At 39.8% G+C, this 17005-nt stretch overlaps 1 protein-coding gene across 1 annotated transcript in view; it reads right to left on the reverse strand.

The window, feature by feature from the left end:
• EEFSEC (eukaryotic elongation factor, selenocysteine-tRNA specific) overlaps positions 1-17005 on the reverse strand; it is a 128980-nt gene that overhangs the window by 86939 nt on the left and 25036 nt on the right. The window contains exons 2-4 of the mRNA XM_026093115.2: positions 7383-7590; positions 3373-3469; positions 417-581 (exon numbers count right to left, since the gene is read on the reverse strand). Coding sequence (XP_025948900.1) covers positions 417-581; positions 3373-3469; positions 7383-7590 — 470 coding nt within the window. The remainder of the gene's footprint in view (positions 1-416; positions 582-3372; positions 3470-7382; positions 7591-17005) is intronic.

Raw genomic sequence — 17005 nt, forward strand, 5'->3', positions numbered from 1 at the left:
AGCTTCCAAACATCTCAGAAAGGCTACCTGGTCAGGGTCTTTTGCAAGCCTTCTCACTGCAGTATGTCTAAAATGCAAGTAACCTCACCCAAACCTTGTTCAGCCCTTGGGCATGTCCCATCTTGGAAACATGTCCATGTTGCTTTTTCAAAGTTGAAGATCTAACACACTAATCTAAGCCAGCTTTTTATCATCCTCTTCATTCAACTAAAATTGAGCAAGTAACTTTACTGGCTGCCTCATTTAAAAATCTCAGTGTTTCTCTGTTATAAGCTTGGCTTACCGCAAAATAACAGAAAAACAAAGACATTGAAAATAAGTGAATAAATTCAGATTGGAAGAGAACACTCTCTTCTTTGTTGAGTGTCCCTTTCTATCAGAAACACTGGGGGAGGAAGCAAAAATGAGAGACTCACCTTCAGGGCAGGAATCTCCACATTGTCACCAAGGCTAACAGAGCCAGAAAGAATAGTCCCTGTCATCACCGTGCCTTGACCCTTGATAGAGAAACAGTGGTCTACTGCCATAAGGAAGTGTCCCGAGGGGTCTCTCGATGGCAGGTAAGCCTGAGACTTGAGGACCTGAAAAAAGATAAAAGCAGCACCATGCCTGGGTGAAAAGTCATGACAGCCATAAAGCAAAAGGCAGGCAAGTGGATGATTGATTCAACAAGCCTGCAGTTTTACTGATTTCAGGCATCTCCCAGCGAGCTTAGAACATACCAATGTCAAATTAACTGTGCGTGCCACAGCGGAGTTGCACACTTAACAGCAGGAACAGTTCGATTTTCTGCCTTAGAAAGATTTGGTGCTGCACATTCAGCTTGATTAGCAAAACTGCATTGCCGATAAAGTTGCTGCCAAACTCAATATAAACACTGCAGCAAAGCAAAGCAAAAACTCCTGGACCCTTCCCTCCACTTTTTTACCTTCTTCCAAAAAGTGAATTTTTACAGTGCATTTTGCTACTTCAGCTTCCTTGATTTTGTGAGAACAAACTTAAATCTGAGGCAAAATTTGGCTTGTAGGTATGTTAACATTTCTTGGAGGATCAAGCCAATAACAGAGAAATAGCTATGTAAGTAGCATTTTCTAGAAAAATTCTCCAGGTTTAGGATTTGCATTTTGTTGACAAACGCTTTGTTTCTTGAAATATACCCTCACTGAAGGAAGAAATTAATTACAGAAATTCAGTCATGTACCCAACAATGATCAAGAGGAACTGGTTCATCCCTTGTCTCAAATCATCCTTGATCCCTACCCCTGTTATCACATCAGCATATATACTTAGCACTGCCTTTGACATCTGCTTTTAAGGTCAGGAACAGCAAGTTAAGTCTACGTTGCAACAGTAGAATGATGGAGAGAGAGAGAATTTCTTAACAAGGACAGGAAGGATAAAACTCCAAAGCTCAATAGCAGAGCTCACTTGCCAGCTCTTCTAATATTAAACTCTCAGAATCAACAAACAACTGCAATATTGGTATTTTCTTCAAAGTTTTTAAGGTTGGGAACAGCACAGTAAATCTACCTGGACCTAGACGAAGGCAAAACTAAGGACCTGCTTATCTCTACCTCACTGGATGTTGCCATGGGCAGCCTGGCCAGACCACAGCACACCCCAGCACCCCAGCTGAGGCCACAGGTGCCTGCAAGGCCAGTATGACATCCAGTGCTCAGAAGCCACATGGAAATTCCTGCCTTTGTACAAGCCAGGCTGCTGTTGCTCCAGGCCAGACATCTCTAGATTTAATAATTTGTGCTGCACCCTAACTTTGGCAATTTACAGGCATTTTAAACCTTGCAACATCCAGATCGGACCTTGACAAGTCCACAAAGAATAATGCCTTTGTTTTAGGACTACTTTCCACTGACTGCAAGTAGTTGTGACACCTACCAAGGAAAAGATGCACCACTTATCCCTAATGCTTATTCACAGAAGGGGTGACAAGTCTAGTACCAGCTATAAAGCCCACCTACCTCAGACAGTAACTCTAAATGTTCTGCCCTTCACAGTGTAAGCTTCACACCAGATAACATACCACATAATTTAGTCTTCTGGAAACCTGAAAATTCATCCTTATCCAGAAAGCCAGCATTACTAGAACTAAGAACACTCGTGAAGCATCAGTTTCCTAAAGCCCTCTCTTGTTCACATAGGCTCTGATATACTGTTAATTATACAGCCATATATATGTATTTTTTTTCCCCAGGCCCTACCTCGTTTAGGGCACAGGGTGAATCCTGGCAGTGCGCTTCATCTCTTATAGAAGTGCAAGACATGCAATGAGCAAGGCAGAGCATTACAAGAGAAAGATGGTTTCACGGTGAAGGCACATAGTGCTTCTCTAAAGAATGGATTCTGCTCTTGCTTATGCCAGAGCTCCTACGCAGTATCATTTATTCTCTTAAAAATGAAACTTGCCACATGTAATCACTGACTGTATTCCTCATTCTCAGACTGTCCAAACAGAAACACCAAAACCTGATGAACAGAGGGCTAAGCACTCTCAATTGTGATCAAAATTGGCAAGTACTATAATCTGGACACTAAGTACTGTACATACGCATGTCCTGAAGGAGTTTATTTCCTTAAATCTGGCATCCAAAATTAGTGAACGCATTGCACTTAACTCCTTTGTGCCTCAGCTTCCCAATCTAAATGTGGGATAAAAGTCACCTCTACACTTCATACTGGTGTTTCAGAAATAAGTTAACTGTTTGCCAAGTGCTCAAGACCACAGTGATGAGTGCCAAAGAAAAGTCCAGGAGGAAATTAATCATTCTGAATGCAGAGCAGTATTTGAATGGAGCCATAAGGCCACACAGTGAATAATGAGAATAAAAAAAATACTGACTACCTGCTCATTAGTTGAGCCCTATCCATCCTGCACGAGGGATGAGGCCAGACTTGTTCAGAACAAAGAATCATGCACTTGAGCACACGAAGGAAGGAGACAAACCCAGATGCGTAACTTGAGTGCTCGATTTCCTAACTTTAGTTTTCTTAATTTGTGGGGTAATTATAAAAGAACAGTCACCAGGATTTGGCAGAATTTTAAAGCTACTTTTATTCATTATGGTTAGTAATCCCTGACAACTTTAAAACACATTTCACTACATGTGTGACAGCTGTTTCTTAAGACACAGCTATTCAAAGGCGCTGAAACCAAGCAGTTGGAAAAAAGTATCCTTTTGGGGCACTCGGCCTCAATTTCTCCGTTCAATTAGAAAGGACCCCTAAAGAATTAGGTTCCTTAAAACTCTGACATTAATGCAGGAATTCTTCAGCATTAGATACTAGTATAGTGTATTCAACAACTTAACAGGTTTGAGCATATTTTATGGCAGTATTACGTTCTTCAGTAGGTACCTCGATTAATTCAGAAACACCTAGTGGAGTCTCAGACTCTGGGGCTTCCGGTCCACCAGGCTTTGCTGCAACAGCAACAATAGGACACCCACAGAACCTGAAAGAGAGAAAGACTCCCACCGTTAGACCACAAATCTCCTACTTGTGCAAATGCAAAGTAGCTCCAGACTCACCTGACAATGAACAAGAGGACACTGCCTCCAACTCTGATTCATCTGCTTTTCCCCTCCAGAGTGAATAACTGACATTTTCTCCTGGAGTTACAGGCATTTGTGCTACTGGACTTCATTACAAAATCTTTAATACTGTTTAGCTTTGCATTAGTCTCTGATTCAACTCCCCCTGGCAGTCAAAAGACAGACTTGGTTTACTTCAGAAGCAAGGGCCAGTTACTCCATCTTATTGCAGTGGCTTTGCATTCAAGTCATCTACTTGGAGATTAAAACTGTTTTCAGTTTTCATTGAAAATAATAATCCTAGCTGTAGAGTCATAAGCTTCAAAATATGAACCAGATGCAAGATGGCACGTGATATCTACCTGAGTCTACAAGCAGCCAGTAAAATATCTGCAGACAACAGTAAGATCCAACTCTGTTGAAATCAAAATTTATGAAATTCTAAATCGTAAACATCAAAAATATCAAGCTGTTGACAAGATAAATTATATCTATTCAGTATTCAGCTTCAGAGAAGAGCAGTTCTTTCTCAGCTGACCTCAGTTTAGCTCTTGCAATGAATTTTCTTCTTTAAGTCCTTAATATTTAGCAGCATTTTTTTTAAACTAGTTGACTGAATTTGTAACATTTGCTCGCCAAAATGCAAACTATCATTTGTCTCATCTGATAACTTGCTTTGACAACAATTTAGAAAGGGAGGTTGGACTATAAGTCAGCTTACTACTGCATTTTTGCAGGAGTCAGGATTAACATGTTAAATGTGTAACTTAAAGCAACAGAATAATCAGCAGTAAAATAAAAAGTGATTGGTTCTCATAGATACTTGATTTGTGCACAACAGATTCAAACCAAAAGTCATGATTGCTGTCATCCTTTTGACTCCTCACTGCCTTGCCAACTCAGATTTTAATCTCAAAAAGGGAAAGAACTAGAGACATAAGACAGTGCCTTGATAAAGGAAAACTGCTAAATTCTGTGGAAGGAGCTAGTGGTCAAACAGTAATGCAGAATATAAGGTATTTTCTCTGTTTATGTGTCATAAGCCTAAGGCATCTGGGGACAAAGGGTAATAAAACTACTCACCAAGAATCCTGTCACTAACCATAAAACTGTGCACTGAGAATTCCAGGCAATTAATCATAAAACTGCATGAAAATAAATTTCCAGAACACACTTTTGGGCAATGTATTGTAATAAATATAAATTTACACTGAACCAGGTGTCTTACTCCTTTTCCTATGTACCAGAACAAATTGGAGTAATCACACACTGCCTTGGAAGCTGGAAGTACTTCCAAACATGATGCAGCTCTGCTAGAACTGTCTTACTACATCACGCTGATTTATTGTCAGCAAAGTTTAAACTCTGCTGGACAAAGATAAAAGCTGGCAAGAGCAACAAATCATGACAAAACAAATTCCATTCACACGGGCAGTTTGCTTTTACTTTCGTATCAGTCTATGGAACAAGCAAGTTATGATGAGGTCAAATTTGCAAGTGTCAAGCTATTCAAATATATGACAGTTATTGTCCTCTGTCTATTCTTTCACCTTCCACAGAATCACCTGACAACACTGCAATAACTTCCTTACCATAAATGGTGACACCTATTCTACAGTTGCAATTTGATCTGATTACTGTTGTGGAATTGCACACATGTGCATGTTTGTGTGTGAAGAGGACCAATAATCATTAAGTAACATCATTGCTAAGTGTTTGAGGTCAGAGGCAACTGTCAAATGGCCTCAGCACATGCCCTGCTAATAAACATAGTTTAGAAGTGCAAAAACAGTTAAAGCATGCATTTGGAAATTCAAAGTTAAGTGGGAAAGAGGCTGTCAAGAAAGAACACAGGCCTGAGATGCAAGGGGACTAGCACTTTACAGCCGGCCCAGGGCAGCAGTGCTTTCAAAGCATCATAAAGCACAGAGTACACACACAAATACTGAATTTGTGTTATGGGAACAACACGTAGACGTGTCCGATAAAAGAGCATTCGAAGATTCAGAGTTCAAATGACTAATTAAAACATTATGACAGACCATTTCTCTCCAGGTGGAATCACAGCTGTTGCAATCCGCTGATGCACATCCTTGTTTTAAAAGGGGGCTGGAGGAAAGGACCTGACTGTTAAGTGTTCCAGAAACTCACTTCCCCTTCAGTTTTCACAAAGTCTGCTAACTTTCAAGACATGCTGTAAGACCCATCTGTATCCCAGGCCGTAAAGAGAAGATTTAATTCAGACAGTGTATATAAGGAAGTATTTCTGAATACCAGATTCCTTCCAAAATTTAGTCTTGCCTTTATGAACATATGCAACTAAAAAGGTCTTTTTTTCCAAATCATCTGCAATATGATCGTGGACTAAATCAAGACTAACCATCTGCAGCAGCAATTACTGTCTTTCAAGAAGAAAAAACCATTTTTATTTTGTCCTTTAAAATTTGAGTAGAACATGAAGATACACTCAACTGTTAAAAATCATTAGCTTCTTGGTAGAGATTACAAATAAATATTCACAGATGAGAAATAGACTGAAAATAGATATTACAACACTGCTTAACGATAATTCACATTTTATATCAACCTTTCAAGCAACAACAACAAAACCTATGAGAAAGCCACTAGATAGTTATCTCTACTCTGAAGTTTTCCTAACTTCTATTAGCTCAATGCTATCTCAAGTCAGATTAACCATGAATTTGACTAACAAAGACATCTACAAAAAAGAGAAAACCCCCACACTAAGCATCTCAGATTAAACTGCAGGTGTCGTCTTCCTCTATCTTCCCTAACACAAAGGGCAGCATCCTACCGAGAAAAACGAGACACCCTGCATTTGCTTGTCCTTTAATCAACAATTGCCAGAGAACTCAAAGTTGTAGAATTCTGCGTCTCTGCTAAGTTGGCAACAGGAAATTTCAGTTTCTTGGTGACCTCTATATCATACTGATAAAAATGAATGGACCAAAGAACAACAGAAGAGCTGATAAAACAGCAAGATCTCCACTGTCAGTATTGTAGCTATGATGTAGTTGAAAAGGGTCATTGCTCTACCATCACAAATAAGCTAAGCAGGAATTGCCATACCCAACCAAGTTTTGTTTTTTGGAACAGATGACATTGTCTCCGCTATGCTCAGTGCTGTTCCTCACACTTCAAGTCAAAATGTGACTTAACAGTTAGGTATCTAGAAGTCAGTCATAGTGCCCCATTACAACCTTGGGCAAAACCACCTGTGCTTCAATTTCTGTATCATTAAACACATACCGTATCTGCACCGTCTTCCCACCTTGTTATTACTTGCTATACTTTCACTCAGAAGTATCGCTGCACTTTTGTCATTTACCTCAAATAATTAAAGTCTGACGACCACAAATCCAGCTAGATCCTCCGCATTATATTATATAAGCTTCCATCATTCTGCTCTTTCCCTAGCTAGACGAATCAAACCTTTTACCCTCAGTTTAAGGGGATCCCCTAATGTTTTCCTCTCTCTGCAGTTAAAAGGCTTCCAGATCACAACAGAAGTTATAAGCTCATAAACAAAAGAACAAGTTCTCCTTCACCTGGACATTCTGGCTTTGTTTCATACAGTCTGAACTAAAAGCAGCTCTTTAAACTGAAAAGCTTCATTATAGGAAAATATTTCTCTACCCATGATACTTTTCAGGATTGAATTTGAGTTTCTGGTAATCTTTCTACTCTTTCCTCATCACCTCTGCAAGACATCTCTGTGTTTGTATTTCCTCTAACAAAGGCCACATCAGGTATGTTTAGAAGCACGTTCAAGGGGAAGTGAGGGTGAGGTAAAGAACTTTACTGTTAACCTACTTTGTATTTTCCAATGTCTTCTGCATTTTCTTAGTCATCTTCTCAATGGCACTTTGCCTCTTGCTCTCTGGAAGGAGATCTATTTTGTTCAGAACTACCACCATCTTCTGGCAGGCAATTTGCCCAATCACCAAGCACTCTGCCGACTGCGTCTGCATCCCTTTTGTCACATCTATCACAAGCATCATCAAATCGATAATCTGGGCACCTGGAGGAGAGTTCACAGTCAGTATTGTAGCAGCATAAAAAGATGAAGGATCACTTTTTTCAAATAGTTTGTTAAAAAACCTGTATATATACATAGACCCAGAAGTATGAACACAAAAGCCAAGCACCAAATGTAGAATTGTTTGAAGCTGAGACTTAAGGAATTTAAGCTATACTATATGGCCATCAGACCATATAAAAAAATATGCAAGCATATGTTTGCTTACACTTTCCACCATACTAACAGTTTAGGTTTAAAGATGGTACCACCTTTTTTTTTTTTTTTTTTTTTTGGGGGGGGGGGGGGAGGTGGGGGGGAAGAAGTTACCTTTGCAGCAACACGCACATCTAGCATGACATTTGCCTGAACTCAAAAAGATAATATAAGCAGCTAGGCAAGAATATGCTTAAGAAACACAAAGTTCCCACCATTTCTTCCTTTAGAGTCCAAAATTTGATAAGAGTGAGAACAAGATCACCACCAGAGGCAGATTTACCACAAATGTAAATAAATTCCTACGACCCCTCAATGTGAGGAAGAGCTGATTTAAACCCTGCAATACACCATCACCACTCTGAATTAAGGTCTATGTAATTAGAATACACACTCTGTATCAGTCAAAAATAGAATAGTTTTCAATCTCTGTTCTTCATGAAAAAGTTCCTAAATTTTACGCTAAAATACTTATGGATTTTTTTTTCGAATTTCTTTTCAGTAGTATTGTTGTCATAAGACATTAATCACTTGAGTGAAGCACCCTGAATTTCATGGCTTTAAATTAGTTTTCAAAGAAGTTTACAACAAACATTGGGCATTCCACTAGTTACATTCAGACCTTTCCTGTCTCATTCCTACTAAGATATGAGCCCATTCTGGATCACCAGCCAGAAGATATTAATTTATCACATAGCTAAGACCCACTTCAAAACATGTTTTGAGTAAAATACTAAAAAAAGTAAATTGCAGACTGTTATATTACAAAGCTTTTATATAAAAAAGCAAAACAAAAATCTAAAGCTGAACTACCAGAAAGTTTCACATCTAAAAAAACCTCAAAAGCTAGCAAAAGACTGAAAGAAGGGACAAATCATGCAAAGTTTGCAGCATTCCAAATTTAAGTACTATTAATATTTGCCCAAAGCTTTTGATCAGAAGAATATGAAATTGATGCAACTGTTCCTCTGCCCTCTCCAACCCACTGTTTTTCCTTCTTGGCCTTTACAATGGCTGTCACGTGGAAACAGCCACCCTCGCTCATAATTCCCATGAACTCGGGATAGGAAGTCATTCTGAGGCTGAAGTGCATGGGTGAATGTGTGGGTGGGAACTACAACAAGAAAAAAAGTTACGGTTACAAATGACTATTTTCAACCTACCAAAGCTTTCATCTTGTAACAATGAATGCTAAACCCTTTAAAGATCTAGTTGAATAATTATGACATTTGTGAAGTTCCTGAAGAGTTTTTTCCCCAATCCTTTAAAAAATACTCTCCAAGACAAACTGAAGGTAGACATTATCCCTCCAGACACATTTTTCGTTTTTACTGTTGGAAAAGTTGCATTAATTTAGAATTTGCTTAAATTAAAACAAACATCATTGAGACTGTACAAAAGACTTTGGTTAAATACTAAACAGAAGTGCAATATAAAAAAACAGGAGGCAAGGGAAACGAATAGCTGGAAGGTAGTTAAAGTGGGACAAAACACTTTAAACAATGAAAATACATGCATTTTTGTGAGTACACGCAGCAGATTTGTTAATGTAATATGCAATGTAATATAATGTAATGACACTCATGTTTTGTATTAAACTATCACATAGCAACTCTTACTACACAGCTGACACCATTAAAATGAATGGGAATTAATCATATTTAACTTCATGCTTTAGTTTTAATTACTATTAATATCACAGTAAGGTAAGTCATATGCCCAGTGAAAAGAACAATGTCACAGAATGAATTTTAGCTAACAGTGTTGTGACTAATTACTATAGCATGGCAATCTGTGCTCCATAATTAAGCCACGGTAACCAGATCTGAATCTGGTTTTGGAAAGGGTAGCTGATTTGCTACAGTATATATGGTGCAGTATCTCCTCTCTGCCCAACAGGAAAGAAAACCAGCACTGAAGCTGCTGGATGCAGCTTCGATACAAGGGTCACTTTATCCTGAAACAGTGATTCTACTACTTTGAATACATTTGCAATAAAGCAAATGCTTGTAACTGCCCCATTTATTACGAATTTATTGGCAACACTTTAAAAAAACAGAAACCATCAGTCCAGTTGTTAGAAGCTCAAAAATGTCTTCCTTGAGGCATTTCACAAACAGAAGATGAACAGCAAAGAAAAAACAATAACAGTCCATGGAAAAACTCCAGAAACACTGGAAAAACATATCGGGACACTCCAGACGAAAACGTTACAGACAAGGAACCAGCGCTAAACTCAGGTTGACAAATATGTGCCTTGATACACCAGTTGTGCCTACTCCAGATCCTTATGACGCTAGTTGGGCGCTGTCAGGAGGGGCTACGTTGTACGCTGGAACCAAAACCACGCTGGCAGCAGCCCCTCGCAGGGAAGACCTGCCCCCAGAGCAGTCACGGACAGGGAGAGATGAGGGCAGTACTGGCAAAAACACTAGCTGCGTTCTCCTCAAGACACGTTTTGTACGAGTCTGCTCACATGTACCAAGACGTGACTCCTCAAGCTTAAAGGACCCTGGGGCAATACAGCAAAAAACAACACTGAGAATCAGTTCCTCAACTTTCCTCTTTGAACCATTTCATGAGACACCTTTGACAATTCTCCTTCTTCCTAATCCCTCGGTCTTCTCCTACCTAGTTTTACACTTCAGTTTATTTGACAGTGGATCTTCTTTAGATGTCTTTTATCCATATGGAATAGGTTCAATAAATACCAGATTGGAGTAATCTAGGGAGGTCAAAGCAAAGGGGATTCACAAACGTAAGATTTCTAACCAGGAAAGACAGCAACTCACTTGTAACGGGGTGACAAAACTATAAACCACGCTCTAGAACATGAGCACGGCATTCAGTATACGTTTCCTTGGGGCATACAAATAGCAATAGGAGACTTACAAAACTTCCAACTTCATACTTGCAGTTTAAATAATCTTTAGCAGACTATTATCAACTCACTACCATGTTGGATTTCAGTCAACAGAAGGAATAATGTTTGCAGAGTTTTTCTGCAGTTCTAAATTTAAGATTGAACAAAAGAAAAGTGAGGATGAATTATGTAAGAGTATGCTTGTGCATATAGCCTCACTTGGAAATTTAGGCATAAGAAATACGACTGCCATACCGAGTGGGGACATCAAAAACAATGACAAGACTAAAACAAGGTGATGATATCACACTATAAAACTGCACTATTTGCTCAGAGTGTATCTGCCATGGGGTCTTGTGGAAAAAAGAACAAAAAGGAACTGAAATGCTTTGCTCTCTCTCCAAAGAGGAGAGGATATTGTCCTACACAGGTAAGAGGAGCGATCTGGGAGCAATGAGAGTGTTCCCTCAACCCTCAAAGTGGGCAAGAGGGGCTTGAAAAGAATCTGAATGAAGCAGAGACACATGCAGAGATCTGTATCTAAGGAAGCACAGCAATCAATAAAGACACTGTACATTAAAGGAAGTCCTACAGAATCCATGATAAACTATGGTATTCAAATGATTTCTCCTACCGAAAAAAAAGAGTGACCTTTCATTTGCTCTTTCATCTCTAGAAGAGGTGTTCAAGAAAGTTCAGAAAGATAAAGAGTCCTCCTGAAGTGTGATTTCTCACTTAGCTTAAGAACGAAAGATCAACTATCAGAGCACCCTTCTTGTGATGACAAACAGCTCAAATGTGGCCCTGTAAGAAACAAATGAAACAAACTAGTCGTCACCACAAAACACAAGGGGGTGGGGAAAGAGAGGAATTACATTGCAAGATAAGAAGCTAAACCTCAGGGAAAAATAAAGTAAAAAAATAGATGGTGACTGAGCAAAGAAAAAACAAACAAGGAAGATAACAGGTGAACAGAGAGAATCTGGATGACAGCCAGATATGGGGAAAATGCAACAAGACGAGCAAGAAAGTAGCAGAGAGAAAAGGCAGTAAAGCCTGTGCCAGCTAAGCCTGGAGGCAGTAGCATTCATCCGTATCACAGAGTTGACAAGAAACTCAGAACTCGAAAGATATTAACAAAATAGCTTTATACAGAGAAGAGAAAGCGTCTAGTCCTGCTCTGTACTCTCAAGTCCAACAGTCTTGCTTCTGCCTTTCAGGCAATATCAAGTTGCAAATGGTCACTAGGGAGCTTTTACAGCTGCTGCTTGCAGAATGTACAGGATCCACACTTACATGGATACCCTGGGGAAGCGCCCCAAAATACATAATATTCTTGTCTGGCCAGGGAGTGGACTTTGCTCCTAAGTAGCCTCTCATAATTTGAGCAGCTTACGATTTCAATAAGCCAAAAATAAAACATTAGTTTCCAAAATAGTCTTTGCTCATTGGACTAGACAAATCAGCGTCCTCCCACGTTATAGTCTATGAAAAGTTTCAAATGCTCAGAAGGCAGCAGCCATCAGCAACTCCGATCCCCTAAACTGAGCATCAGCTCCAATGCTCCAAGGCAAGAGCAAAACCGTGACACTGGCAGCACTTAGCTCACAGCTGCTTCTTCACTCCTGATCCTGGAAGAGCTGAGGGGACACAAGATGACAGATGATTCAGAAGAATGCCATACTAAACCCCTTCCTCCCCTCCAAAAACACCCCCCCCCATGTATATTGATAAACTTTTCAATCATTATTTTGGAACCAACCACTTCTTAAAAGGCATATCTCCTTCGACCTTCATCATAGAGGCTGTTGCAGTTCTGCACGTGAATGGACTCAAGAATCCTTCCGTTTGTGCAACCAGTTGCACACTTGCAAACTATACATCCAAATTCTACACAGCTCAGCAGGGGATGAAGCCATATGGCAAAGTGCAACATTTACAGTAAGTTTGCAAGGGCAATATTTGGGGCAGGGAGGGGGGGGACAAGCTTTCACATTAGTTCCAAAACTGACCAGCAGTTTTAGTGTGGCTGAAAAGAAGAACCAAAAGGCATTTTCAATAAGCGTGTCTTCAACAGCTCTAGAAGAAGAAAGTTTGAGCATTCACAACTACCATTATTTTGGCAAACATAAGTTTAGCATTGGATAAGGAGTTTTCCCATAATCTTACCAATATAAAGCTACCTCGGCTTTAAACATAGTAACCTGCACTAGCAGAGGGAAGAGGAAAAGGGGGTTGAGTCCCAGTGTGCATCGGTGGGAGGTTTTCCTGCCACGCCAGCACTGAGCATGAGCCTGGATTCCGACTGGGGCTTCGGTAAGCTACTGTGTCCTCTTCTGTCTGTGGTAATCTTTTTAGCTGACTTTGCACAAACAGTACAGCTCCTGTTCACAGGCATTGAAAGGAAGCTGAAAATGGAATTTGAAATGTAAAAATAAAATAATTGTGGGCCATGGGCTATAATTTGATTTCATGCTTTACAAGGAAATGAAAGAGGACTTCCTTAAACATACTTTTTTTAAAAAAAATATGCTTTTTACCATGTTAGGATTTCCTCTAGCGCAAAAGAGAAAATAGGATTGTAGAAAATGTACCGTTCTCAAGTATCACTGCTACTCAGGGGCAAAGCTCTGTTTTAATGTGCACTTCCCATTCTGGGGAAGAGGAAATTCTTCAATTAATAAACCGGGTGGACTGAGGCGAGTTTTTAAGGTTTAATCAATTTCATCTGCACTTAGGATAAAAAGACTGACTATTCTACCATTTTTGCCTCCCCTAGTCCCCTTTTAAAAAAATAATAAAATCAATGTTTTATTTTAAATTCTTTGAGGTTAGTATCTCCTGTTTCAGGAAATATTGTCTATTTCATGCAGCGAGTATGAAACTTCCCCCTTCCCACCCCCCCCCCCTTTTTGTTAAGGATCTTTATTCAGAAAGAACTAAATTATTCTCTGCTTTCATATACAGTAACACCTTGGGAGATGCTGCAAGTTGAACAGGATTTTGCTAGGTGCCTTGGGGTGGCATGGTGATGAATAAGGAAGATGTTTTGCAGGATACGAAATCTTCCAAAATTTAGACAGAAAAAGGAGGGGTGAGGGGGAGAGAGACGTGCACACAACTGGAGCACATGAATTACACATGAAGAAACCTTCTGTAAAGCAATGCAAATCATGGATCAAAACCGATACCATAGCTTTCACTAGGAAACACTTTGAAAGGAATAGGAACTCCGTGGAGTTTGAGTGTCCCACCACTGCTTTCAGGCATGCCACTCCAAAAAGGCCTCAGCAGCTGGAAGCACAAATAGGAAGCTATACAACTTCAAACTCCACACAGTCTGGGATATTTGCAATAGCAAAGGTCAAGCTGGCAAGCCACAAGACTTCTCTGTAAATGCATGTTAAAGCTTACAATTATATGCATTATATTTGATTTCTGAACAATAAAGAGAAATTGCTGGTTGCACAAATTCCCGTTAAATGAAAACCAGGCACTAAGCTCTCTCCTAAGCTGACAGCTACAAAGAGAAGGCAGGATGTCCATAAAGGCATGCTTCTACAAAGTCCACTTCTGATACTCCAAATAATCTGTCATTTACAATGACAATTTACAATTGCAATTCTGAGTGAGTCAACTGCAAGTAGTAACTGATGGCAAGAAATAACTGCTAATAAGGAATAAAAGGGATTCTTTCACAAAAGACCTCCCATAAGAATACAATTAGAATATACTTTAGGGCTCCGCAGATGAACCAGTCTGCTACGCTGTCCTAAAGAGGATACAGGCAATGTGAGCTTCTATCCTTCTCCCTGTCAGATCACCCAAGGATCTTTTCTTGCTTATGTTTGAGCACATGTCAGGAACAGAGCTGGTTCTTCAAAGAAGAAAAATGTCTATAATGATTTTGATGTCTCACATGGGATTGATATTGTTTGGACAAAAGTACCTGCAAGAATCAAAGAAACCCAGTTTTAATACATTTTACAGTTTTGACAGGAAACTGCATCTAAAGAAAGGTGTGCGAAGGAACAAAGAAACTGTTCAATCTACACTCAGAGATAAAGACCTGCTCCCCACACTGAGATTTTTACTTTCTAAAGTCACAGTATTTCCAGCAAGTAAGCTTAAGTGTTCAGAAAGACAGAGGTTAGCTAACCTCCTACTTCTGAACGAGCTTGATGGGCCATTCCAAAGCCCCACAAACAAAGCTGATGAGGTCTCCAAGAAGGTTGTGATAAGAAAGATTTAGGAATATCTTCTAGTAATTTATGACATGCTGATCCAGCTACTGCAATACTATGCATATGAATAAGCTTATTTTAAAAGGATGACTTCTGTTGAAAAAACAAACCTATTTTTGACCACGTCAAAAATGCATTACAACTTGGGAAGAAGGAGGGTCATCAAAAGATCCTTTGCAAGGCCTTACAGAGAGAAAGTAAGGAGTCCCATGTTGCCTTTAGCCACTTCAGAGAAGGCCTGTACGCTGGGACATCTGTGAAGCCCTAAATGATCTTGGAAAACTTGATCCAACTTAGAAGTGGCTTACTTAGATGTGGCTGGCCCACATTTAAGCAGAGGTAGAACCAGATGGCCTCCAGCAGTCCCTTCCAACTTAAATTACTCTATGAAGAGACAGTACTAGAAGAGGAAACCACCTAAGAAACTAAGAGAGCAGAACAAGAAACTTGCACACACACACTTGCTGGGGACACTTAGAGAACTTAGGCCTAGATAGAACTAGGCATACAGACCAGTTATTTTAAAGTCTATTATTTCCTCTCCAAGTGTTTTACTCTTACAGCAAAATAAACAATATTGTGAATTATTATTGTCACAGTACGCTTCTGTGAAGTCTCTGAAAGGTGTCTGAAATCTGTCAGACTTCCGGGTTAGAAGGTTCAGTGTAACAGAGAGCAGTGGGAGATGCCAGACCAAGGGGCCAATGCAGGAGGCCTCAGAGGAGAGGTGAGGTACTCAAAGCACTGGGGGGAGGATGATACACTTGGTCCTGTGACAGACAGGAGTTTAACACTGAGCTGTTGACTTGACATCTCTTTATACATTATTTTCAATGACTCACTGAGTTATTCAGAAAAACTACAAGGGCCTGCATTGCTAAGAAACTGTCAAGAATGGTCATTGAGGTACATGTGTAAGTGAATGCTCAAGATGCAATTACAGCTTTTTGCTGGATAGCAAGAGAGGTTGGGAGTGCAGAACAGATCACATTTCAGTTTAAAAGCAGCAGGGAAGGGAAGCATTTTACCACATAAGCAGCACAGAGTACACCCCAAAACCACCATGCCAAAGACCTGCAGCAAGCATTCTCTTAAGAACTACCAACAACCAGAAGGTCAAGCTCTGCTCCGAAAAAGAGGGCAAAAATGAATGACTGAAGCTAATCCACAGCAGAGTTTTATGCATGCGTCTCAGGCCATTCCAGCTACGTCAATGCAAATGCTCCAGAGGAGATGCTTCAGGAAGGGATCGTTGTTTCAGGGTTTGGGGGCAAGGAAGAGGGCTTCAAAGTTAAAGTTACATAGGAGAATTTTAATGACAAATCTACACATAACCCCAAATCACAGCTGGAGTTCCAGTGAACAAGAAGTCAAATTTACAGCAGCAATAGGGAAAAAAAATAGGGGAGTTAATGATAAACAGTTAGATGTCATAATCAGACATCAGTAGCCCTCAAAACCAACTCTCAATGCTTCTTACAATAAATGTTGTATATTTCATTTCATGCCCAGCACCCTAGACAACTTGCTGCTTTTCCTTCAGCACCATCAAAGATAAAGTACGGCTTTTCATTTCCATGAGAATTTTGGCTTCTGTATGAACCAAATCCAACAGTTATCATGTAAAACTCCCAAAGTATTGGAGGTCAAATTTCTTCCTGAATGCAATACAAGCAGCTTAATCAAATATTCTTTTATGGTCAGTTAGAGCAGAAACCACTAGCTTCATTTGTTTATTTCTTCAATTTATCAACCTTCCACTGCTCATAATGCCCACTCAAAAAAAAAATCCATTTGTGTTCATCTTCTTAATTTAAGTAATACAGAAGTATTTCCTACGCCTTCCCTCCCTTCTCTCCAACACAGCAGCAGCTAAGTGCAGCTAGTTTTTTCTTAACCTAAGCGCACATGAGAGCAGCACAAATGAGGCAGACACCACGGCTAAGGATACATGCTTCTACAGACAAGCAAAGGTTTGTATTTGCCTGCAAGCATGCTTCAGAAGCATGAGAGGTATTTTTTCCCTACTTCCATTGTAAAGATAGAACACCTCAGTCGAAAGGCATTTCCACTGTAGTTTCAAGCCAAGGCAAGC

The sequence above is a fragment of the Dromaius novaehollandiae genome, chromosome 12 (genome assembly GCF_036370855.1).
Source record: "Dromaius novaehollandiae isolate bDroNov1 chromosome 12, bDroNov1.hap1, whole genome shotgun sequence".
In the NCBI taxonomy this organism is placed as follows: domain Eukaryota; kingdom Metazoa; phylum Chordata; class Aves; order Casuariiformes; family Dromaiidae; genus Dromaius; species Dromaius novaehollandiae.